General features: G+C 48.1%; 1 protein-coding gene and 1 long non-coding RNA gene across 4 annotated transcripts in view; one reads left to right on the forward strand and one right to left on the reverse strand.

Annotated features, from left to right (window-relative positions):
* Positions 1 to 24272, reverse strand: part of MAPK8IP2 (mitogen-activated protein kinase 8 interacting protein 2) — a 29244-nt gene extending 4972 nt beyond the window's left edge. Inside the window, exons 1-6 of one of the 2 annotated variants that reach the window (XM_040490447.1) lie at positions 24148 to 24272; positions 8678 to 8849; positions 3262 to 3367; positions 1686 to 1967; positions 1431 to 1524; positions 72 to 1325 (exon numbers count right to left, since the gene is read on the reverse strand). In XM_040490447.1, the coding sequence (XP_040346381.1) occupies positions 72 to 1325; positions 1431 to 1524; positions 1686 to 1967; positions 3262 to 3367; positions 8678 to 8721 (1780 nt within the window). In that variant the 5' untranslated portion in view covers positions 8722 to 8849; positions 24148 to 24272. Of the gene's footprint in view, positions 1 to 71; positions 1326 to 1430; positions 1525 to 1685; positions 1968 to 3261; positions 3368 to 4340; positions 4625 to 8677; positions 8850 to 24147 lie in introns of those variants that run through there. The other variant, XM_040490446.1, reaches the window with a different exon arrangement.
* Positions 4922 to 7702, forward strand: LOC121040102 (uncharacterized). 2 transcript variants are annotated; one of them, XR_005795115.1, is made up of 3 exons: positions 4922 to 5307; positions 5349 to 5738; positions 6451 to 7702. It is a non-coding gene; the product is annotated as an uncharacterized LOC121040102 (long non-coding RNA). The 2 variants fall into 2 exon arrangements; XR_005795114.1 differs by lacking the exon at positions 6451 to 7702 and having other exon boundaries at positions 5349 to 5777.
* Positions 24273 to 24279: the final 7 nt, after the last annotated feature.

A 24279-nucleotide genomic window follows, 5' to 3' on the forward strand; every position in this document is an offset into this window, starting at 1 on the left:
GCTGCCCTGGGCGCACTCTGGGGGCCTGCCTGCTCCCCGGGACCGTCCCCCTTCCCCCACTTCCCACTCACTGGAAGAACGAGATGTGCTGTTGACAAAGACATTGAGGAACTTCTTGGAGAAGGTGAGGTCAGGGCTGTCTGGGGAGGCGTCCTCCGGGCCCTGACCGCCACTCAGAAGTGCAGCTGCTGTCTCTTCCTCGCTGGCCTCCCCGCCGCTGTCCTCCTCGCTGGCCTCCCCGCCGCTGTCCTCCTCGCTGTCCTCCCCGAGGCCAGCGCAGCGCCGAAGGCTCACCAGCTCTAGCTGCGTGTGCTCGTCCACCACCAGCGTGTACTTGACCGCATCGTACACCAGCGAGGCGTCCAGCGGCGCGGCGGGGCCCGCGCTCCGGCCCCCAGGGGGCCCCGCCTTGTCTTCAGTGTCATCCTCTTCCTCTTCCTCCTCGTCGTCGTCCTCCTCCGAGCAGGCGGCGGAGCAGGCGCGGCCGGGACGGGCACCGCGGCCCGGAGCGGCCCACAGCGGCGTGATCGTGTCGCGTGTGGGGTTGCTGAGGAAGAGGCAGGGCCCGGGCTGCGCAGGGCCGGGCCGGGGTGCCGAGGGCACGGGCGGCGGCGGCCCGCACAGCGTCTCTATGTCCACCAGCTCCACGCCGCCCGGCCCCGCAGCCGCCTCAGGGGCCTGTGTGGCCCCGCCAGCCGGCGACACGGGCTCCCCCGAGGGACGCGACGCGGGGGACAGACACTGGCCAGGGCAGCGGATGGGCGAGGAGCCCTCGGAGATCATGCGGCTCACGAGGTTGCTGAGCAGCCAGGGCGAGTCGGCGTCCTCGCTGAGGTCTGGCTCGGACTCGGACCCTGACTCGTACTCGCTGTTGGTGTCGTCGTGGCCCACCGGCAGGAAGGCGGGGCGGCGCGGGGGCTCGCACGGGGCCTCGGGCTCGGGCTCGGGCTCGGAGGCAGGCGACGAGGCCTCCTCGATGGAGTTGGTGAGGTGCGAGGAGCGGCCGCTGCTGCTACTGCCACCGTCGCTGCTCAGCTCCAGCTCCGTCTCGGAGATGGAGGAAATCATGCGCCCCAGGCGTGCGGCCCCAGCGTCCTCCGAGTCGGAGCCTGGCGACGACAGCTCCTGGCTGCTGCGCCGGCCTCCGCGGCCCCCGCTGGAGCGGCTGCCCAGGTCGGCCTCGATGCCAGGATCTGACGAGGGCGAGGCCCCACAGGGCGCGGGGGGGCCCGCCGGCCGGTTCCCTTCGCAATCGCAGCCTGGGCGCACAGGCGACTGTGCCCTGCAGGGGCTCGCGTCTGTGGGCTGGAGGGGGGCGGGTGACTCTGCCGAGCAGGGGTATATGTCAGCAAGCCCACCCGGTTCCCTTCCTCCCTTCCTCCCTCCCTCACCTCCTGTGACCCTACCACCAGCACCGCCACCCCGCTAACCTCTGAGGGGCTCCTGGGGAGGTGAGCACAGGACTGTTTCCTGCCAGGAAGCTGGAGGCACTGGGGCAAAGCCTCCATTGTTGTTCAGGGAGTCCTGGGGGGGGGGGGGTTGGGGGGGGAACAGCAGTAAGACAGTGGTGCCGAGGAGGGTCTCCAGCTCTCAGGAGTAGGACAGGCTGTCATGGGGAGCAGAGTTCCAGATGGTGGAAACCCAGGTTTAGTTCCAGGGTGCTGTAGGTGGGTCTGGATGCTCACCTGGGCTCCCAGTGTAGTCAGGTGGAGCGTGGTGGGCCGATTCTTGTGGGGCTCCTCCATGGAGGGGGAGGGGATCAGGGCCTCCTCTGGGGCAGGGGCCTCTAAGCCAGGGCCTCCTCCCTCCTTGCCCTCCCCTTCTCCTTCCTCCTCTTCTTCCTCCTCCTCCTCCTCTTCTTCCTCCTCCTCCTCTTCATTGTCATCGATCATCTCAAACTCCTGGAAGTCATCCTGGAAGGAGCAGATGGGGTGCGGCTGCTCCGAACGTCCCAGGGAGAGACTGTCCTGCAAGAAGGAGGGACAGGCAGAGCTGGGCCAGAGCTCAATAGTGACCGGGGGTTCCAGGTGCCAGGAAAGGGGAAAGCAGAAAACTGTAAGTTAAGGGAGAGAAGACTCCAGTTCACTCTGCTCCCCATCAGCTGATCAGTTGTTTATTTGTTTGTTTTTCAACCTGCATAAGATACAAAAGGATCCCTTCAGTTCTTGCTAAGAGCCCAGACTCTTAAGCTTAAGTGACAGAAATTCTCAGAGTGGCCGCAGCCCACCTGCCATCCTCATGTTGCTCCCAAACCTCGTCACATTTGACACCAGCACTCCTGCCTTCATAGCACTTTGACACAACTCACAATTACTCTACACCCCCAGCAAGCTGCAAGCCTCACCAGAGCAGGGCCATGTCCATATTGTGTACCCTACACCGAAAACAAGACTTAGCCTGTGGATGCTAAGTGGAATGCATGAAGACAGCCCAGGATAAACCAAGCTTGCACCCACCTCAGGGCCTTTGACACAGTTAATCACTTTCCTCCACTCCCTACTTCCCTCACCTGCCCAACCCCAGCTAGTCGTCCCTAAGGGCAAGGTTGTGTGCCATTTCCACCAGAAAATCTCCCTAATGGCTTCAGTCTCTGTTGAGTTCCCTTCCCCCTCAGTGCACCTAGGAGCCCAGTCCTTGACACTCAGGCAGCCAGCCATTGCCTCTTATGACTTTCTCCCCTACTGAGTTAGAAGCTCCCAAGGGCAAGGGCCACATTGGTCCCATTCTCCTTCCACACACCTGGAAGCCCCCAGCACTTGCCACATGGCAGTTCCTCAGAAATGTTCTAGAGTGAGTAAAAACAAAAACGTGGAGAAAGGGAGGGAGAAGGGAAGAAGGAGGAGATGGGGAGGAGAAAAGATTGGGGTGGAGACGTAGGGCAGATATGTGGAAGCTTGAGAGGTGGGGATAGGGTTAGGAAGGAGATGGCAGCTGGAAGGGGTTAGATCTTCCTAGAAAGTAGTCTGAAGACAGAAGGCACCCAAACCATAGGCACACCTCCCCTCCCCCAAGCTAGCCCAGTGACAGGACCAGGGGAGGAATGCTAGGGACGGCCCTCTGTGGAGGGCATAGAGTCTGAGAAAAGAGAGGTTTGATATCAAGGAAGACCCTGGACCAGGAGGCCAAAAGGGAGGGGGGAGTCAAAGGATTTCTATTTCAAGGCTGAGCGCAGACCCACCCTAAAACTCCAAGTGAGCATTAAACAGATCCAAAGTGAAGTTCTCCCTTAACAGGGTTCCATGACCCCAGCCCATTTCCCACCTTCTCGCAGTGGTCCGAGTCATAGCTGAGGCCCAGGCCACAGTCATCGGTGATCTCAGACAGGTCCTCATCGTCAAATTCTTCCAGGCTTATGTCCTGGGGGGGCCTGGGGAGGGGACCAGGGTCAGAGAGCAAGGACAGGGCTCCTGAGGGAGCCACCACCCCTGGACTCCCTCCCTGTCTGGAGGCTGGTCCTAAGGAGGAACCCCCAGCTGCTAGGCCCCATGGTCTCCAGAAACCCCAATTCTCAGATCCACATCCTGCCATCACCTTGAACCCCAAGCTCTGCTCTTCAGTGGATCCCCCACAATCTGAGCCATGACCAGTCCAGAAGAGCCATCTGTCCCCCCAATCCTCCCCACCCCCTCCTCCTCTCTCCTCCAGGCTACAGGCCCCTCTGGGTCACAGCTTCAGCCCCAGGGGAGTCAGTCTGAGCAGAGTGGGGGAAGGGGGGGAAGGGGGAGCTGAAGCTGCAGCAGCAGAAGGGGGGGGTGCGTTCAGGTGGGCCTGCTCTGAGAGCAGAGTCTAGCCACTTTGTCTCCCATTCTGCCTAAGGCAGGTCTACACCCAAAGGTCCAACCTTCTCCCCACCTCAGTCCCTTCCCCCAGGGCTCCAGGCTTGATTTCAACTCTCTCCCTCCCGGAGCTTTACAGGCCAAGACAGGCCTTCGGCAAAGAGAGGCCCAGCAAGGCCAAAAGGACACTGCCAAGCACAGAGGGCGGCTCAGCATCCTGCCCAGACAGGCTGCCCCTCAAAGGCTCAACCCAGGTCCTCCACCCTTGAGGGGTCAGCTGCCCCAGCTGGGTGCGGCACAGGGTCCTAGCGGGATAGGGGGGTAGGGGCATTAGGCCTTGGAGAAGGGGGAGGAGCGGAGGACAAAAATAGACCCTGAAGGGAAGGAGGAGGATGTACAGGAGTCAGAGGCCTTAGGACCAGACAGGGGACTGGGGCTTGGGTCCCCAAAGGCGATGGGGGTGGGGTGGCAGGCCCGGGTCGGAGGAGGAGGCTGGGGATGGGTCGGGGCGGGGGCTGCAGGAAGATAAGGGCCTGCCGAGGCCCGGGGCGCCAGAGTGCGTACCTGCAGCCTGGCGGCGACAGCGAGTGAAAGGTGGAAAGAGAAAACATCTCCGCCCGATCCGCCATCTTCTCCGGGGAAAGGCCTGCCGACTGCGGCGGGGGGAGGGGTGCGCGGAGCGACGGCCCCGCACGCCCTTCGTCGCTCCCTCCCTCGGTCCTCAGCCCTCCCCGAGTCACCTCGTGACACGCCCTGCGACACCCCGCCCGCCGACACACCTCGACACCCTGCCAGGACACCGCGGCAGGCGAGCGGCAGCGCCGCAGGGGGAGGGGAGGAGGGGAGGGAGGATCCGGGAGAGGAGGGAGGGGACAGAGGAGGGAGGGAGGGGGACGGCGGGGAAGCTGGTTGGAGGAGAGAAGATGGTTTGACTGAGAGGCTCTGGTTCGGGAGCGATTGGGTTTGGGGTTTTTCTCGGGGTGGGGGGAGCAGGTGAGAAGCGGATTGGCGGGGATGAGGGTTAGGTATATGTACAGGAGGGTCTGCGGGTGGGGAGAGACAGAGTGAGGCCCTTAAATGAGAACCCTACGGTGGGAAAGTGGAGGAAGGCAGCTGTCTGGGTCCACAGACCTCTGGTTAACCGTGGGATTGGATTGTGGGGGCTCGTGGAGGGGCGGGTGCCGCCCCGGAGCTGAGCTGACGTCCCGACGAATCAGAAGAGTTGGGGTCCCAAGCCTGGGTCTGAGGGGATGGAGACCGAGGCTGGGCTGGCTGCGGGTCCTAAGGGGCTGAGGGAGCTGTCCGCCTCTGGGTGCTGATCAGGGCTGGTTGGAGCTGTCCCACAAAGGGTGCTGATTGGGCCGCCGGAGATTTCTCCCTAAAACGTGCTGACTGGGCTGGAGGAGCTATTTCCCTGACGGGAGCTGATCACAGCTGAAGGAGCTGCTCTCCCAAATCTTGCTGATCGGTGCTGGACAGAGACATCTGACCAGGGATACTGAGCTGGCTGGATTCGAAGTTAATCACACAGGTGCTCGCTTCGGCAGCACATATACGAAGTTAATCACACAGGATGCTTGATTGAGACTAACACGGAACTTTCAGGACACAGTACAGACTACGCAGACTGGACCGAGGTACTGTTGGGAATTGGGTGATAACCCTGAGGCTATGTTCATTCAACTAGAAAAACTATTTCTTGAGCACCAACTATGTGATTGGCATTGTTCAGGATACTGACGTGTTCTGGTTGTTGCGGAGCTGTGTGGGGAGAGCGATGGTTGAAATGGAGCTCAAAGAGTTAGATTAGGTCAGGGTCAGCAGGTATCGGGGCAGAGGGAGGGCAGATCAGTGTTATGAGTACAGTTGACACAGACAGGTTGGAGGGGCAGTTTAGGGAGACATTGTGGAGAAGACTTGGCTAAAGAAGGAAGCTGGAGTTTCAACAAGAGTGCCATGAAAGTATCCTTTTCCCCCCTTGATGGAAATTATGTGCGCTGACATTTCTTTGTCTAAATTATTTCTGTGGGAAGGATGTGGCTCTTGAATGATTAATGCCTGGAAACCACAAGGCAGAAGGAGCTCTTGCAAGTTGGGAAGGGCAACATCATTCTTTGGGAAAGACCTACGGCCAAGGGCAGACTGTGCCTGCTTTTGTGCCTAATCACAATTTACATTTCGTCTCAATTATGGTATTTTTCTAAGAATGGTACTTAATAGTTTATGTCATCCTCCCTAATGAATGAGAACTACAGGAGAGCAGAGACACTATCTTAGCTCTCTTTGAACCTCCAAAGAGGTTCTTCTTTGAACCTCCAGTGCCTGGAACACAGCACATGCTCAGGAAATGTGTGAGTGAGCAAATGAATGAATGAGAGGGCTTATGGACTTCACCAGTCCATAAATGGGACATTAAGTCCTTGTCTCCATGCTGTCTTTTCAATTTTAGGAGCACTAAGAACATTCCTCATTTCTGAGGTTCAAGGAGTCTGGACATATTAACAACTCCATGACTTTCCCCCACAAAACTCCAGATCACTCCCTAGAATTCACAGAGTTTTTACCCCAACTTCCCAGACTTCCTTTCAATCCTGTCTTGTCGTGAAACTAGACATCCACATAAATGGTCCATCCAACAACACCATGGTAAGACAGTTCCTTGACTTCTGATCAGTCAACAGTCTTCAACTCTTTCAACTCTAGCAACCTCTCCCATAAAGAGCCTCAGGATTTACTTCTGCCTGGAATTGCACCAACTTTGAATCCTTATATGTCTAAATTCCGTCTCAAATGATCACTCCTACAATCCTCTTCAAGCCTCTCCACTTACTTCCCTCCCTCTTATCAGATGATACACCTGCGGATTCCAGGAGTATAAAGGTCATGAAGTTGGGGCTCCCACTCCTAATTTTACCTGTGAAGTCTTCCGTTTGCCCCCAGAGCACAAATGGAAGGTCACCAGCCTTAGAGTCTGAGAGATTGTGGTACTAATCTTTATCTTGCCATCAATTCTCTGAACATGGGAAAGTTACTCAATCCTACGGACCCGTTTCTTCATCTATACACTGATGCTATGAGGATCATGTGAGATAACACATGTAAAGCTCTAGGCATGGACCCAGATCCCAATCATGATCATTCAATATTCCTTCTCTCCCTGCTCCTCACCCTGGGACCCGTTTCCTCCCAAACCCTCAGGACTCTGCTCTTTCCATCTCAGAGATACATTGATATGAAAAGGCAAAGTCTCCTGAAGGGGTTTATGCTCCTTACATCTCCTACATTTCTTCAAATCTACACGTCACCTCATGTGATCCTCATAGCATCCTTGTATGGATGAAATAACAGATCCAGAGAGAGAGCTGATCAATCGCTCCTTGAAGTTCTTTCTTCCCTCAGCCTGTGGGTCCCATGCACTATTGGTTTTCTTCTTGCCTTCCTAACCACCCATTGTCAGTGTCCTTCCAGACTCCTTTTCCTTCCCTTAAACAACTCCACCACTTTAATAATTCGGTTTCCTCTATGGTCCACTAATGGTATGGACAGTTACTACAAAACACAAAATTGACTGGACTTACGTGGGAAAATTGAAATAGCAACACAGTTTCAGCAATCCTCAGCACAGATCAATTCTAAAAAATCAGAGGACGTTTCCTGACAATTTTCTCATAGATTAGAAAATAAGTAAGTGCAAACTAATCTGCTTTTATTCTGTTCATATACCATAGAAGTCCCACACACAAAAAAAGCAAAAATGCCAATGGCTGAAACTATGAACAGAAATCTATAAAAAGGATGAAAAGCTTAAGAGCCACACTTTATGGGGAATGCTGTCATAACCAATAACTTCACCACCTCCTGAATTTTTTTAATGTTTATTTATTTTTGAGAGAGAGAGAGAGAGAGAGAGAGAGAGAGAGTGGGGGAGGGGCAGAGAGAGAGGGAGACACAGAATCCAAAGCAGGCTGCAGGCTGCAGGCTCTGAGCCGTCAGCACAGAGCCCAGCGTGGGGCCCGAACCCACAGACCGCGAGATCATGACCTGAGCCGAAGTCAGACGCTTAACCAACTGAGCCACCAGGCGCCCCACCACCTCCTGAATTCTGATTTTAGGCATCCAGTTCTCTGACCAACGCCTCCTACTTTTCTTGCTTTCTTACTATTATCACAATGACACCCACAATTCTTTGACCCAATAAGAAGCCTGTTCCAATTACTATTGCTGTGTAGAAAATTATCACTAAGTTGATTTTTTTTAAAGCATTTTATTCTGCTTACAGTTTTGCAGTCATAAATTTGTGATTTATAGGGGCGCCTGGGTGGCGCAGTCGGTTAAGCGTCCGACTTCAGCCAGGTCACGATCTCGCGGTCCGGGAGTTCGAGCCCCGCGTCAGGCTCTGGGCTGATGGCTCGGAGCCTGGAGCCTGTTTCCGATTCTGTGTGTGTGTCTCTCTCTCTCTCTGCCCCTCCCCCGTTCATGCTCTGTCTCTCTCTGTCCCAAAAATAAATAAACGTTGAAAAAAAAATTTAAAAGTCCTTGTCTGGGGCTTTTGGTGTGGTGTGGTTACTGTCAGAGATCAGCTGGCCTGGATGTCCAAGATGGCTCACTCACAAGGCTGGCAGTTGATATTGACTATTGACTGAGAGCTCAGCTGGGGCTGTCAACCAGCACCTACACCTGGCCTCTCTGGCATGGTATAGTCTCAGGGTAACTGGACTTTTTACAAGATGGCTGGCTTCCTCCAGAGTGAGTATCCTAGGAGGGCCAGGCAGAAGCTGCATGGCCTTTTATGATATAGCTTTGAAAGTCATATGGCATCACTTCTGCTATATGACTTTCATACCTATTGGTCAAAGTAGTCCCAAGACCCTCCAGATTCAAGAGAGAGGTCATAGACCCACCTCTCAGTAGGCAGTAGGAGGAGTGTCAAGGAATTGGGGGCCATGTTCTAAAGCCACAGATCTCCAGTACGGTGACCCTCTCATTGTTCTCATTGCCATTCGAGCTCTTCTCTCTTGCATCATCAATGTCTCCTTCTCTTCTGGATCATTTCCATCAGCAAACAAGCAAAATCTAGGAATAAACAAGGAATCCAAAGTCATGGGGTTTACAGATATTGTTATGCCTTCAAGAAAAAGACAGTAAAACAATATCCTTTATGGTTTAAGAAAGGAATCTCACAAACAGTTATGCCTTTCAGAAAACAGATTTCTACCAATAAGGAAAATGGTCATGACAATAAATCAGAGTTGAAGTTTTTTAAGGGATGGTTACTCTTAGGAAATAGCAACAGTCTCTGAAATCTCAATGTCTTAAAACATTTCTTCATACAGAGTAGGACACCCAAAGACAGTTACATAAAAATTGAATACAGAAGAGGACTGTACGTTTTCACATGAGTCTTCACACTTGACCAGTATCATTGTCCCACATGGGACTATACTGGAGCCTTGACAACATGAATCTCAGAGACCTTCCCATTTGTTGTGATGAGTGCAAAGGGACTACCCCAGCAAAGCACTCCAGGAAATATCAGGCTGGGGAATATTTGGTGAGAATGGCTTCTCAAGTTTCCCCTGTCCTTCCCAAAGACACACTAGACAGTGGTCAGCCTGACCAGGGAGAGGTCCTGAAAGGTTGTGGGAGGCCCAGAGTGGAGATGTACAAGGCCTCTTCCACTCACAAACTTGTTACCCTAGAAATTCCAGCATAATTACCTTATTTGGTTGACAAAAATTGCCTTTATCAATCTTGCAGCACAGACTACAGGTTAGATAACAAGGACCAGGCCACTGGCATGATGCCCCTTTTTCTCGTCCCTGCCTCCTCCTCCCACCCTGTCACCTTCATTTCCTGTACCTCCAAATAAGCTACTCACCCCTGAACCCTTGTCCCAGCCCCTATTTTTGAAAGAATCTGATCTAAGGCACCCTTTTACTTATGACACCCAGTTTACTCTTAACAAAGCCTAAAGTTAATGGATGTTTCTATCCTCTTCCTGAACAGCATAAAGACCCTAGAAGACTCCAACTGGATTCACTGCAGTCCCAATTAAATTTCATTGTACATTTTAATTTTCCTTTTAGAGACACACAAGGAATTGTTATTTTTGCTTTAAAAAGGTTTTTTTTTTCTTTTTAGTGTTTTTACTTATTTTTGAGACAGAGAAAGACAGAGCATGAGCAGGGGAGGGGCAGATAGAGAGGGAGACACAGAATCCGAAGCAGGCTCCAGGCTCTGAACTGTCAGCACAGAGCCCGACGCGGGGCTGGAACTCACAGACCATGAGATCATGACCTGAGCCGAAGTCGGACGCTTAACGGACTGAGCCACCCAGGTACCCCTAAAAAGTTTTTTTAATGTTTATTTATTTTTGAGAAAGACAGAGACAGAGACAGAGCACAAGCAGGGGAGAGGCAGAGAGAGAGGGAGACACAGGATCTGAAGCAGACTCCAGGCTCTGAGCTGTCAGCACAGAGCCTGATGCGGGTCTCAAACCCACAAGCTGTGAGGTCATGACCTGAGCCGAAGTCAGATGCTTAACTGACTGAGCGACCCACGTGCCCTGGAATTGTTATTTTTGCTTTAAAGAGTCAATGTTTACTTAGATTTACCCAAATGTTTACCTCTTTATGTATTCTTCCTTACTTGCACCTCAGACCTTCCTGTGATACCCTTTCCTTTTGCCTGACATACAATATTTAGCATTTTTTTTTAATTGGGAGCTCTGTGCAGTAAACTCTCCATTTGTCTAGGAAATTCTTTATTTTGCCCTAACTCCCCAAAAATCATTTTACTGGATGCAGAAATCTAGGTCAGGTAATTTGTTGCCACCAACATCTCAAAGGTATCATTTTGCTGTCTTCTGAATTGCCTTGTTGCTGCAAGAAGTCATTTCTCAGTCCCCCATTCTCTTGAAGACCATTTCTCTTTCCTCTCCAGCTTCATTTAGGACTTTCTCCTTTGTCTTTGGGTTTCTGAAGTTTCAATACAGTGGATCTAGGTGTCCATTTGTTTTTCTGTTTTTTTTCGGCCTGAGGTTTACTAACCTTTTTTTTATGTTTATTTATTTTTGAGAGAGAGAGAGAGAGAGAAGCAGAGAGAGTTAGAGGGGGAGGGGCAGAGAGAGGGAGACAGAGAATCCTAAGCAGGCTCCAGGCTGTCAGCTCAGAGCCCAACATGGGGCTCGAACTCATGAACCGTGAGATCATGACCTGAGCCAAGATCAACAGTCGGACGCCACCCAGGCTCCCCCTGAGCCTCTTAACCATATGGATTTCTCCATATAGTTTCCTCAGTTTACAAATTTCACAGCCAATGTGTCCTTGAATATCGCCTCCCCCATTTCCTCTTTCTCACCGGGGGCCCCACTCAGACCCCGTGGACCTTCTCATTCTAGCCTCTGTGGCTCTTAATGCCTGTACGTCTTCCAGGCAATATCCAGGATAATTGATTCTCATTTATCTCTTAGTTCATGCATTCACTCTTCAGTTGTTTATTATTTGCTGTTATTCAAGCTGCGCACTGAGTTTTACATTTATTTGAAATTAAAATTCAAGTGAAACATAAACTAAATTAAAACTTTATTTTAGAACTTCCGTCTGGAACTTCTTTTCAGAAAGTTTGATTATTCTTCATAGTTTCTCAGTTTCCACACATATTTTCAGCCTTACCATTTATTACTTAAATGATATTGAACATAGGCCTTTTGTAAAACATTTGATAATTCCATTACCTGAAGCGTACTGTCTGTGGTTACTGCTGGTTTGTTCTCATGATCCCTCATTATCATTCATCACCTTTTTTTTTTTTTAAACTTAGGGATGCCCATTAGCCTTGGGATTGCATTCGTGGGAAACTCTGTGGCCTAGGAGGAGGTAGAAACCACCAGGGAGAGTTTGTATTTTGTCTACCAGGCACCTATAAGCATTAGCAACCTGAGGTCACTCTATATTCAATGTCCCATCGAAGGGTTCTTGGAGCACCCTGACCATATGAACTTGAACTGCCAACCTACATGAGGGCCAGCTTCCTCTTCTAAGTTTTCAGCATCTCTGTCTCTCTCTTGCGCGCGCGCACACACACACACACACACACACACAGACACACACACACACACACACACACACACACACACTTCACTTCACCCCAAATTTGAAATAATTTTCTCTGCACTCCCCGAAGGACAGAGTATTTCTCTAATTCACCCTAATACTGAGGGTTTAACTCTTTGAAGTCCAAGGTTTGCAGAGGATTGGTTTCTTATTAAATTCTCCTCCTTAACAGACTCTGATTTGTCTCTGTCTTCTGCGTTTCAAAGGGTACATATTCATTTTCTAGGGCTGCCATTAAAAAGTACCACAAAGTTGGTGGCTTCAACAACAAAAATTTGTTCTCTCGTATTTCTGGAGGCTAGAAGCCCCAAGTCAACATGTCAGCAGGGCGAGACTCTCTCCAAAGGGTCTAGGAGAGGGTTCTCCCTTGCCTCTTCCCAGCTTCTGGTGGTTTCCAGCTCCTTGGTTCATAAATGCATCCCTCCAGTCTCTGCCTACATTGTCCCATGAGCTTCTCTCCTAGGTTTTTGTGTCTGTGTCCAAATATCCCTATTTTTAAAATTACTCTCTATTAAAAAAAAATTGTTGATTGAGGCGGGGGACACAAGTGAGCATGGACAGAGAGACAGAGGGAGAGAAAGAGAGAGAGAAACGGGGCTCACCAGAAGTGCAGCCCGAACTCACCTGAAGCAGGGCACGAGCTCACAAACTGTGAGATCATGACCTGAGCCAAAGTCAGATACCTAATGACTTGAGCCACCCAGGTGCCCAAATTTCTCTCTTATTATAAGGATACCAGTAATCGGATTAGGACCCACCCTAATCCAGTGTGACTTTATTTTAACTAATTTTATCTGCAAAGACACTTTATAAATAAGGGCACTTTTTTTTTAGGTAGGCTCTATGCCCAAGGTGAGGCTTGAACTCATGACCTTAAGATCAAGAGCTGCACACTCCACTGACTGAGCCAACCAGGTACCCCAATACGGTCACATTCTGAGGTTCTGGGTGGGTATGCACTGTGGGGGAGGACACTATTTAACTATTTATTCATAGCATAGGCTATAAAACCCCAATCAAATTCTCTCTGTTCATCAAATGGCTCTGATCGAACACAGTATGCTGTGCTCCACTGCCCCTCTGGCCTCCCTTCTTACTTCGTCCCTTATTTTCTTATTAGATCATCAATGACTTTTGAAAACACTTTTTAAGAAAACAGTTTGTCCTACATTCTTTTACTGAAGTATAGTTGACACATAATGTTACGTTAGTTTCAGGTGTACAACATAGAGATTGGACAAGTCTATGCATTATGTTGTGCTCACCATCTGTCATCACACAATGCTGTTACAAGACCACTGACTGTATTCCCTATGCTCTACCTTGTATTCCCTTACATTCCCATTTATCCCATAACTGGAAGCCTGTGTCTCTCACTCCCCTTCACCCATTCTGCCCACCCCCCACCCCATTAGTTTGTTCTCTGTATTTATGGGTCTGTTTCTGCTTTTTGTTTGTTTGTTTTGTTTTTTAGATTCCACATGTAAGTGAAATCATATGGTATGTGTCTTTCTCTGTTTGACTTACTTGACTTAGAGTAATACCCTCTAAAGTCCATCCATGTAGTCGCAAATGGCAAGATCTCATTCTTTTTCATTGCTGAGTAATAATCCATTATATGTGTATGTGTATGTGTGTATATATATTCTATATGTATGTGTGTATAAAACATATGTGTGTATATATCCATTCTTCTATCATTGGACATTGGCTGCTTCCATATCTTGGCTATTCTAGATAATGCTGCAATAAACATATGGGTGCATATATCTTTTTGAAATGGTGTTTGTTTTCTTTGGGTAAATACCCAGTATTAATTACTGGATCATACGGTATTTCTATTTTTAATTTTTTGAGGAACCTCCATACTGTTTTCACAGTGGCTGTACCAGTTTGCATTCTTACCAATAATGCATGAGGATTCCTTTTTCTCCACATCCTTGCCGACACTTGTTATTTTTTGGTTTATCCTTCATTTTATGGGGCACCTGGGTGGCTCAGTTGGTTAAGCATCTGACTCTTGATTTCAGGTCCAGTCACAATCTCATGGTTGTGAGATTGAGCCCTGCGTTGGGCTCCACACTGGGCGTGGAGGCTGCTTAAGATTCTCTCTTTGTCTCCCTCTGCCCCTCTCCTGTTTTCGCATGCTCTCTCTCTCTATATATATCTCAAAAAAAAAAAAAAAAGTCCAAAACATTTTCATCAGGAAGTTCTATTTAGGAATCTAGCTTGCCATATTACATTTGCATTCATTTTATGAAAAGAAACTATAGGGGCGCCTGAGTGGCTCAGTTGGTTGAGCGTCTGACTTCGGCTCAGGTCATGATCTCACAGCTCGTGAGTTCAAGACCCACATTGGGCTCTGTGCTGACAGCTCGGAGCCTGGAGCCTGCTTCGGATTCTGTGCCTCCCTCTCTCTCTGCCCCAACCCACTCGCATTCTGTCTCTGTCTCTCTCAAAAATAAATAAACATTAAAAAAAATTGTTTTAAAGAAAAGAAACTACAACATGTAAGACTAGCTCAAGAAAATTAATGAATTATATGTCTATTTCACTTACAAGCATATATACAAAATTCCCAACAAAATACTAGATAATGAAACTCAACAGTTTATATTTGTAAATGCATTCTGATCCCAGAAATCCAAGGATGGTTCAATATCTCACTTTCACTTCCAATGGTAACCCACCACATTCATGGACTAAGAGGAAATTTGCATAAGCATCTCAATAGATGTGAGGTTTATAACATTCAACAATTATTTATGATTTTTAAAGAATTATTTATTATTTTTTAAATGGCTTCCAGCCATTATGGAATAACTGCTATCAGACTTTCCTTCCTTCCAAAGGGGGTGTGTACGAAACCCCAGAAAACTGAACAAAATATAGGGAGCAACTATTTTCAGACATTGGACAAAGGACAGCACAGGACTGTGTTCCCTGAGGGAATCAATGACATAAAGCCTATGATTGCTCTCATTTTCCACATAGAGGGACTTCTGGACTGCAGGAACTTCCAGAAATCAGAGTGTGGCAGTCATGGTGAGTTTAAAAGACAGAGTTAGAGCTTGCAGAGGCCAAGGTATTTGGAATTTTCAGACAGAGAGAGAGAGGATCAACTCAGAGAAAGAGTTCCAGAAATCTTCGATGGGGTCCCTCCCCCAAGTTATTCTACACAAGCAGCCTGCTGTGTAGTATACAAGAGAATACTCTTCAGTGCCCTCTCCAGATGTGAACATGAAGCATAAAACAAGGAAGAACCCTAAAGGACAGAGCTGGGAGCTTTCAAAACAAGTAACTTTCTCTTCTTCCAGGGTAGAGGTCTTCATTATTCATGCTTAATAGGATTTGGAAATTGCCACAGACCATAGACTGATATATTTCCCATGTTGCCTTTTCTAAATAGAGGTTTTACCTTTTATCCTATTCTTACTCTCTCATTGCATATTTGGGACACATAAAATATTTTTCAGTTTATAAATCACTAAATTTATAAGCTACTGTACATTGATTATGTTGGGAGAACAAATAACATATCATTTCATTTTTAAACCACTGGACCACAAGAATCTACATCAGACCCTTTTGAACAAACTGTACATAACTCAGAGAACCTAAACTGTGAGCTGGATGCTGCAACTGTTGGAACTGTTACAAATGGTCTCCCTTAGGGATGAAGTGAGCTTGTTCCAGATACAGCAGAGTGCACAGATAACAAGAATGGCCAAAAGAGAGTACTGCAGCAGAAACTGCCAATTGTCCCCCAATATCTCTTCTCCTGTTCCTCTATGATTTTAGAATCCCTGATTTTCAGTCAGCCATTTAGCCTTCCAAAATAAATACGTATTTCAGTCCCCCTTGCACTAGTGGCACAGGGCAGCATCCAGGTATTTCCCTTAGGAGATCACTGGCATGAGGCATTTGTGCCCATCCTTATCCTTACTGGCTAAAAATGGAAGCACTTGTTGGAGCAGTCATCTTGGATCATGAAGTAACCTTGGGAATGGAGGACATAAAGGCAGAAGAAAACAAAAGAAACCTAGATCTTTACAGACTTCATGGAATAGAGCCACCATTCAAGCCCAGGGACGGCTACCTCTAAACTCTTACATGAGATAAATAAAATTATCTTATGTAAACTGCATAAAGTTGTACATGCCGTGTACTGTGTGATTCCAGGGACCCCACTAAGTGTATTCTGTGTGTTCAACCACACACAGCAACACTAAAATTTCCCTTTTACTTAAGACACTGTTATCCTGGGTCTTTGTGATTCATGGCCAAACAGTATTTTAATTGCTACAGAGCATAAAGTGGGATAATCAATTTGGGGAGAAGTTTAGCAATACTTAGTAAAACTGAAAATACACATATCCTATGGTCCCTATGATATACTATTACAGTGCTTCTCAAAATACGGTCCGTGGACCCTGGAGTGTCTAAAGGTCAACAAGGCCCAAATTATCTTTATAACACTAAGACGTGACGTGTCTTTCCACTGTGCTGGCATTCGCATTTATTGTGCAAAAGCAATGGTTAGGTAGCATAAATCAAAGCTGGGGTACCAAACTGTAACAGTAATCACTGAATTCTTCACTATAGTCAGAGGTCGAAGGGAGGAAAAAGCAGTTTCACTTAGGAATTTTGTTGATTAATGGGGCACCTGGGTGGCTCAGTCGGTTAAGCGTCTGGCTCTTGGTTTTGGCTCGGGTCATGATCTCATGGTTCCTGAGTTCGAGCCCCACAGTGTGGAGCCTGCTTGGGATTTTCTGTCTCCCTCTCTCTCTCTGCTCCTCCCCCACTCACTCTCTCTCTCTCAAAATTAATAAACTTCAAAAAAAATAATTTTGTTGATTAAGCAATAAAAAAATTTAATTTTATTGTCTTGACACTTACCAATTCTTAATATTCAGGGAGATGGCATAAAGGACTACATACTAAAGTACAATCGTGTCATAGCTACTTTACATCATTGTTTATCTGGGCTGCTGAACGCATCACGTTTTTCATGAAACACCATTTTTACTTAAAAGAAAATGGACAAATGGGGCACCTGGATGGCCCAGTTGGTTAAGCATCTGACGCTTGATCTCACTCAGCTCAGGTCATGATCTCATGGTTGTGAGTTCGAGCCCCACGTCGTGTTGAGCCCCTAAACTGTGTTTATTCTCACTTGGGTATCTGGAAGACACTTTCTCAAAAATGAATAATGTAGCATGTCACTTCAAGGAAAAGAACTGATAGTATTTGATAAAATTTGAGTTTTTATGGGGCACCTGGCTGGTTCGGTACATTAAGCATCTGATCTCAATTTTGGCTCAGGTCATGATCTCACAGTTTGTGACATACAGTGACACATTAGCATCTGCACTGACAGTGCAGAACCTGCTTGGGATTCTCTCTCTCTCTCTCTCTCTCTCTCTCTCTCCCCCATCCCTGCTCACACATGTTCTCTCTCTCTCTCTCTCAAAATAAATAAATAAACTTAAAAAATTTTTTTGAGCTTTTAAGCAAAAATTAGAATTTTGGAAAACCTGTGTCTATCACCATGAGCTTAAAGTTTCCCAATGCTTAAATATTTTTTGATAATATATAATAAAATGTGTCCAAATCTGGAAGATCTATGTAACTTAGTATGCCAATATTTTCCAAATAACCGATGGATGAATGATGTTTCAAAATTATACATAAGTAAAAGATCCATTCAGCGTGAACATAACATACTTCAAGTATACAGGCAAAAAAAAATGAAACCATGTTCAAGGGAGAAAAACTATTGCCCTTTTCAACTGTAATATCCAATACTGGAGTAGTATGAAGCAAAGAGCTGGGAGCTCTGAGGGAAAGTACTGTGGGGGGCTGAGAAAACCATGTCCCAATGGACATCCACATCCTAACCCAGAACCTGTCAATGTGACCTTATTTGGAAAAAGGATCTTCACAGAAGTGATCAAATTAAAGATTTTGAGATGAGGAGATGATCCTGAATTACCCAGTTGGCCCTAATGTGATCATAAGTTTCCTTATAAGAAAAACAGAAGGAGATCACATAGTCGGACGAGGAGGAAGCGATGTTGACCCTGGAGGCAGAGCCTGGAGTGGGGCAGCCACATGCTGAGGAACATCTGTGGCCACCAGAGGCCACCGGAGGCCAGAAGAGGCAAGGAATGGACTCTCCCTCAGAGCAGCCCTGCTGCCACCTTGATCTCAGCCCAGTGACCCTGATTTCAAACTTCTGGCCTCCAGGACTGTGAGAGAGTACATTTCTGTTGTTTTAAATCACCAAGGTTGTGGTAATTTGTTACAGTGGCAATAGGAAACTAACGGTGACCCGAGAATATTAAGCCGAGGCCAGCTGCTATTGAAGCACAAGCATATAGATGCCAATTGAGTCATGGGCACAAATGAGACCAGTTAGGGTTCACAGACCCAACAGACCCGACACATAATCAAATATTTTACAGCCCTTCACCATCTTGAAAAGAAATTCATGACATAATCTAACATATTTTCAAATCAACATAATGGATTAATGAAGAGAAACAGAGACGGGAGACTGGCGGCCATTAGATACATAACAAGTCTGTTCCAGCACATTCTCACCTTCTCACAGTGCAGGCTGCCAATGAGTCCAGGCTCCACTCAGCCAACTAAGCACAGCTACAACTTATCCCAGGGCTTTAGCCCAAACACTGAATCCAGAATCTGTTTGGAGTAAGTACACCCATGTCGATAAATTTGAACTAATCTACAATTCGTTCTTGGCTTTGTATCCTTGTAATCCATTCCCACACATATTCTCCAGTATTTTTTTGTGGATATAAATTGGCAAAAATCTCTGTTCTTTTATTGTGTGTCTTTGTTTGGGTTCTTCCGAAAGCAGAGCCTAAGGCGGAGACTTGGGTATAAGTGGTTTGCTCAGGAAGTGATGCCATGAAATGAAAGTGAGGGAGGGGGTGAGTGAGACAGGAAAGGAGGAATCAAAACATAGTGTTCCTGAGGTCACTGCTCTGGCTAACAACCTTGACTTCACTAGGACCTCCTGAGAAGTGTCCAGAATGTCTCCTAGGATTCTCCAATTATTCACCCACTGCCTTCTGTCCCCAGCCCCTAGGGTTACCTCTAGAGACTGGGCTGTGCTGCTAAGCAGGTCAGGTGGGCTCCTGTGGTGTCAGAGAAGGGCTCCGGCAGAAAGTGTAGATATACAGCAGGTGCCAGGGAGGCATCTCTGTAAACCCACTGTAATTAAAGGTGTGCTGAGGGCATTAGTCAAGACACCAGCCCTTACAGCCCTCAGATCTACCCACGCGCCACATTAAGTCCAATCTGTCATGATTCTTTGAGGTGAAGGCTGGTCACAACCTCTACAAAAGCCTTAACAGAACAAAAATAGTCCATACTATTGCAGCTGCTCCTAAGGCTATAACTCATACTCATTATTATCTCCCTTCTCTGCCTATTCTAGACTTCCCTCACCCTCAGCCAGCATTTGATGAAGTCACGCAGTCGTTCATTCCTGGGGGTTCTGAGCCCTTGGTTCCCTTGCCCTTGGCAGGCTGAGGCTGCTGAAAATGTCTTTTCACTGTTATCACTTGGCATGGAAGCAACCAGACCCCAAAGTAAATCCTCAAAGTACCAGACAAACTCTTGAAGGCCCCCTAAGTAGCAGTAACCCTATCTCCTCATAATCATCAGGATCAATTATCCACTCCTTCTTTGCCTGCTGGTTCACAAGCATGAGGAGCTCAAAATGACCCTATAGGATTTTCAGACTGAGGCTCTGTGTGGGTGTCCTTCCCTGGAACCAGTGGAGTCCCCTCATAGAAATAAATGTTCTCTACCTGGGAACAGCAGAGTTTAATTTTGCAGAGACAGAACGTGCAAATTCTACAAACTGAGCTTTGGATGACGAAAGGATCATCTTTGGATGATGAAAGGATCCCGATGCTCTGGATCACTGAGCATGGTGATGAAAGATATCCCAACCCATAGGTTCTTAGACCTGTGTCTTTGTTCCTGGATCCCTATATTGCATCTACTGGGGGATAGCACCATATACCGGGCTGTGATTCAGTGTATGTATCTGAACTCCTTAAGGTACTGTCCAGAGCTAGGACCTTTGCTAGAAAGATGTCATTCTATCTCTCTATTCGATGGGCTGCTTGTGGACAATGCAGGATATTAGAGAAACGGTGGCTCCCATGGCCATTCATACATCATTGTATCTCTTTCACTGCGAAATGAGTTTCTTGGCCCAAGATAATGTTATACATGATCCTATGTTAGTAAATCCAGTATTCTCTAAGCTCCTGGATAGGGACGTTACTCTGAGATACTGTGGATGTGTGGATGTGTGGGTGTGTGGGTGTGTGGATATGTGGATACGTGGCTGTGTGGCTATGTGGCTACATGGATATGTGGATATGTGGATATAGGGAAGCAAACCCACAGCCAGAGCAGGTGTCAGTTCCAATAAGGATGAATCAATGCCGTCTCCTGGGTGGCAAGGATCTGCCAAAACCAACTTGTCACTGAGTCATCTAGGGACGGTGCCATATTGGGGCTCAGCACTGATACTGGCTGCTAAGAGGTCAGAAATTCAGTGACCATTAGTAATAATAATTCAGTAATAATTAAATAAGCCTCGATAAGAGAGAGCCCATGTTAGTGGACATAACTTGCACTCCTGCCAACATAGCAACTCCATTCACAGGCCCACCATTTAAGCACAAGGGTAGCCAAGAACACAGGCTGGATGACATCTATCCATCCACTTTGTCATTCAGTGACCCCTCTGCAGTGAGTATTAATATGAGGCACAAAGATGCACACATTTGTGACAACTTCATAGGCTCGTCTTCTTTTCCAGAATTCCTTGTCTCCAACATTCCCCTCTTGCTCTTTCCAACCAGCAAGACATCTGTCACCACTCAGAACTTCATGTGCATTCTTTCTTTAAGCCACTACTCTGTCCACCCCACTCCCTCCCTACAAAGTAGATAGATATCCAAGTGTACTGCTCGAAGCTCTGCCCTCTAGAGGATTTCCCCCCATTACTTTCCTTTAGAGCCACTTTGAATGGGGCTGTAGTGCAGCAGTGATTCAGATCTGAATTTTTCTTCCTGTCTTCTAAGATAGAGGCATCAGTGCCACAGAGACATGGGGGCCACAGCCATCTCTTCCTGTAAATGACTGGTGCTCTCTGAACAAGCTTGGATCCAATTCTTTTTGTGCAATGAGTTGCTGCTGAACCTACCCAACCCATTGGCTTCATGGATCTGTCAAGATCTAGCTCAGGACAGGCAGTTTTGGTCACATGGTCATTTGGTGCCCCATAATCAGGCGCTAAGTCTCTACTTGGGTCCAGCAGTGTGCCAGAAGCTTCTTTCAAGTGGTGAGTAGTTCTCTACTGCAGCAGGCACAGCTTTGCTTCAAAACCCTGCGTACGCACTACAAATCTGTGGGAGCGTGCCAACGGTGCCATATAGGGTCGCTACTCACCACAAATAAGCCCAACACTAACTCACCGGTTCTGCTAAGTGGCAGGGGAACCCATCCTCCAATCTGGATCAGCAGAGCCCTCCTTTGTTCTGGACTCCACTCTAAACTGACAGTTTTTCAAGTCACCCAACAAATGGGTCAGAATAGTATTCCCAAGTATGGTACACGCCAACTCCAAAACCCAGAGGTGCACCAAGTACTATGCGTCCTTCTTTGTGACAGGGTTGCAAGATACAACTTCTCCTCATCTTAGAGGTGATACCCTGGCTCGCCCTACAACAGTGCACCCTGAAAACTTCACTGATGACAGGCTCCACAACTTCTTTTAAGTTTCTATTTATTTATTTACTTCAGAGACACAGAGAGTGAGTGGGGGGAGGGGCGGAGAGAGGGGGAAAGAGAGAATCCCAAGCAGGCTCTGTGCTGTCAGCACAGGAGACCGAGGCGGGGCTCGAACTCACAAATCTGTCAGATCATGACCTGAGTCGAAACCTAGAGTCAGATGCTTAACAAACTGAGCCACCCCGGCGCCCCAGCCTCACAACTTCTGAGGGTTTCTCTCTCATCCTCTGCCATGCGTTGTTTTATCAAGGACAGAATACTTGTCACTTCCTTCTTCACCATGTCCACTTAGCACGATGTCATCAGTGTTATGTGGAATGTCTGGATGATCGAGAGCTCAACGGATTAATTGTGACGGAGAGCAGGAAAGTTAAAACCGGCTTGAAGTAAGACAATGAATATGTTCAGCTGTTCCTCCTATAAAAACGTGAGACGCTTTTGGGAATTTACTCTTTACTACTGGAAATTGAAAAGAATGTTCACCAAATTGAGAATTGCATTACTAAGTGCCAGCGGTGCATGAATTGGTTCAGTAAAAATATCTCACCTGACACGGCTGCTGTGATTGGGGGTACTACTTGGCTAAGTTTGTGGTGGCTCACCACCATTTACTTGAATCCACCCGGATTCTGCAGGGGCCATACATACTTAAGATGTAACGGGCATCACCACTTTATGTCTTTGAGAGTGACAAATCTCTGCAGTCCCACCAGGAATGCAGCACGTTTCTGCTTTAGTATTGTGGTAGGGTCCCCTCCCTATGGAAAGAAAAAAAACCTCAAAGCAACCTGGCTATGCGCATACGTGACAACATCCGTTGTGATCTTGTAACATGAGACCACTTAATCAGACTACATGTTTGTGTGTTATCATATATGGGACACAAAGAGGTAAAAAATATATATATTTAAAAAACTACACCACGAGGCATTCAGGGCTCAGTTCTTTGGGTACGAACCCAACTGAGCGGTGCTGGCAGGAATAAAGTTGCTTCCTGGAAAGAAAAGCCTGGGTGTCACGACTCTTTGGGCAAGAATCTTGCTACAGTGTTCTAGAGGACGTGAAAGTCAGTGTGGGGGTAGTTTCAGGGGCTTCACTTTGCTCATCCTGATTCTGATTCCACAGGTCAGGGATCAATGTATAGGCTCTGCCCACTGCTAGGTATAATTATCCCAAGATGTACTGGGACCAAAAAAGTAACCACAGGACCTGGGTCAGAATTCCATTTATTATGTGGCTTCCATAGTCCCTACTCTAACCAGTGTTTCATGATGCTTCAGGTACCTTGGCACAAGTGTCTCAGATCCTGTATCTAACAGTTCTTGAAAGGTCTGGATAGTCCCTTTCCCAAAGTAAATTATTTGTTAAGTGGCTCTAGGTTCCTCTGGGGAAGGATTAGAGGACTTTTTTTTTTTTTTTTCATATGCTTTCAGTGGCATCACAGGATCCTTCCTTGAAGGACCAAGCCTCCCTTTCAACCAGTGGACTCCAGGTCTCAGAACTGGCTCAGATTTAAACGGAGTGAGGGATCCTGATTTCCACAGCAGCAACTGACATCTGCCTTCTGGTCACAAATTCTTTGTTTCTTTCTGGTTATTCAAATCAATTAACACTCTAGTCAGCTGCCTATCTATTTCATCCCAAAGAACACTATGGTCCAACATGCATGGCCACAGATCCCTAGGGTCAAGTCATTCTGGTTGCCACTCCAGTCTGCAGCAGAAGCAGAAATGCAGGAGGTTGTGTATTTTAGGTGGGACCCCACCAAGGTGGGGTGAGTCTGATCGGTCCTCAAACTGCCAAGGTGGGCCAAGGAGACGTTATACAACACCAGGTGTTTGCTCCAAGGTGTGCCTTCTCCTGGATTTGATGTTCTAACTGGCCTAGGTCTGGAGGCAAGGGTAGTGGAGTCGGGCATGAAGACATTGGTTTCAAGCACGACAAGAGCTTCCTCAGAGGTGCGCTTCAACTTACAGGACAGCCTTAGCGGTGATTAGGGATGGAAGGCACCTGGAGTCATCAGAATTGTCCCAAGGGTCCCAAACTCTCATTCACTCAACAAATGTTTACTCGGCACCTACCACGTGCCCCCACACTCTCTACTCCATGGAGGGGAGTCACACACACCGTCTCCCCCTCCAGGTGGGACCCACACTCAGGATCGGGCGCTCAATGGCTGTCCTGCTTGCTCGGACTTCCCCAGGGGAGGGGTTGGGGCGCAAACCTATCCAGCGAGTGGCCGCCGCCGCCTGCGCTGCCCCGTCCGCTCCCCGAGGCTGGCGAAGGCACATCTCCGTTCACCGGCACCTCCCTGAGTACACCTGCCCTTCAGCACCCGGCGCACCCCACTCCCGCCAGCGGAATAGCTCGCTCGCTGCCTGAGGACACACCGCCCCGCCCACGTGACCCACCTTCGCGACGCGCCACAGGGCAGCGCGACCAGATGCTCAAGACACTTCTGGTCGGCCCACGTCGTTTCCTCGGCTCCGGCCGCAGGCCAAACAGCTGCCTGTCTTTTCAGCGGCCCCGCCCAGCGAGAGAGG

Source organism: Herpailurus yagouaroundi, unplaced genomic scaffold (genome assembly GCF_014898765.1).
Source record: "Herpailurus yagouaroundi ecotype Mexico unplaced genomic scaffold, PumYag 182, whole genome shotgun sequence".
NCBI lineage: Eukaryota > Metazoa > Chordata > Mammalia > Carnivora > Felidae > Herpailurus > Herpailurus yagouaroundi.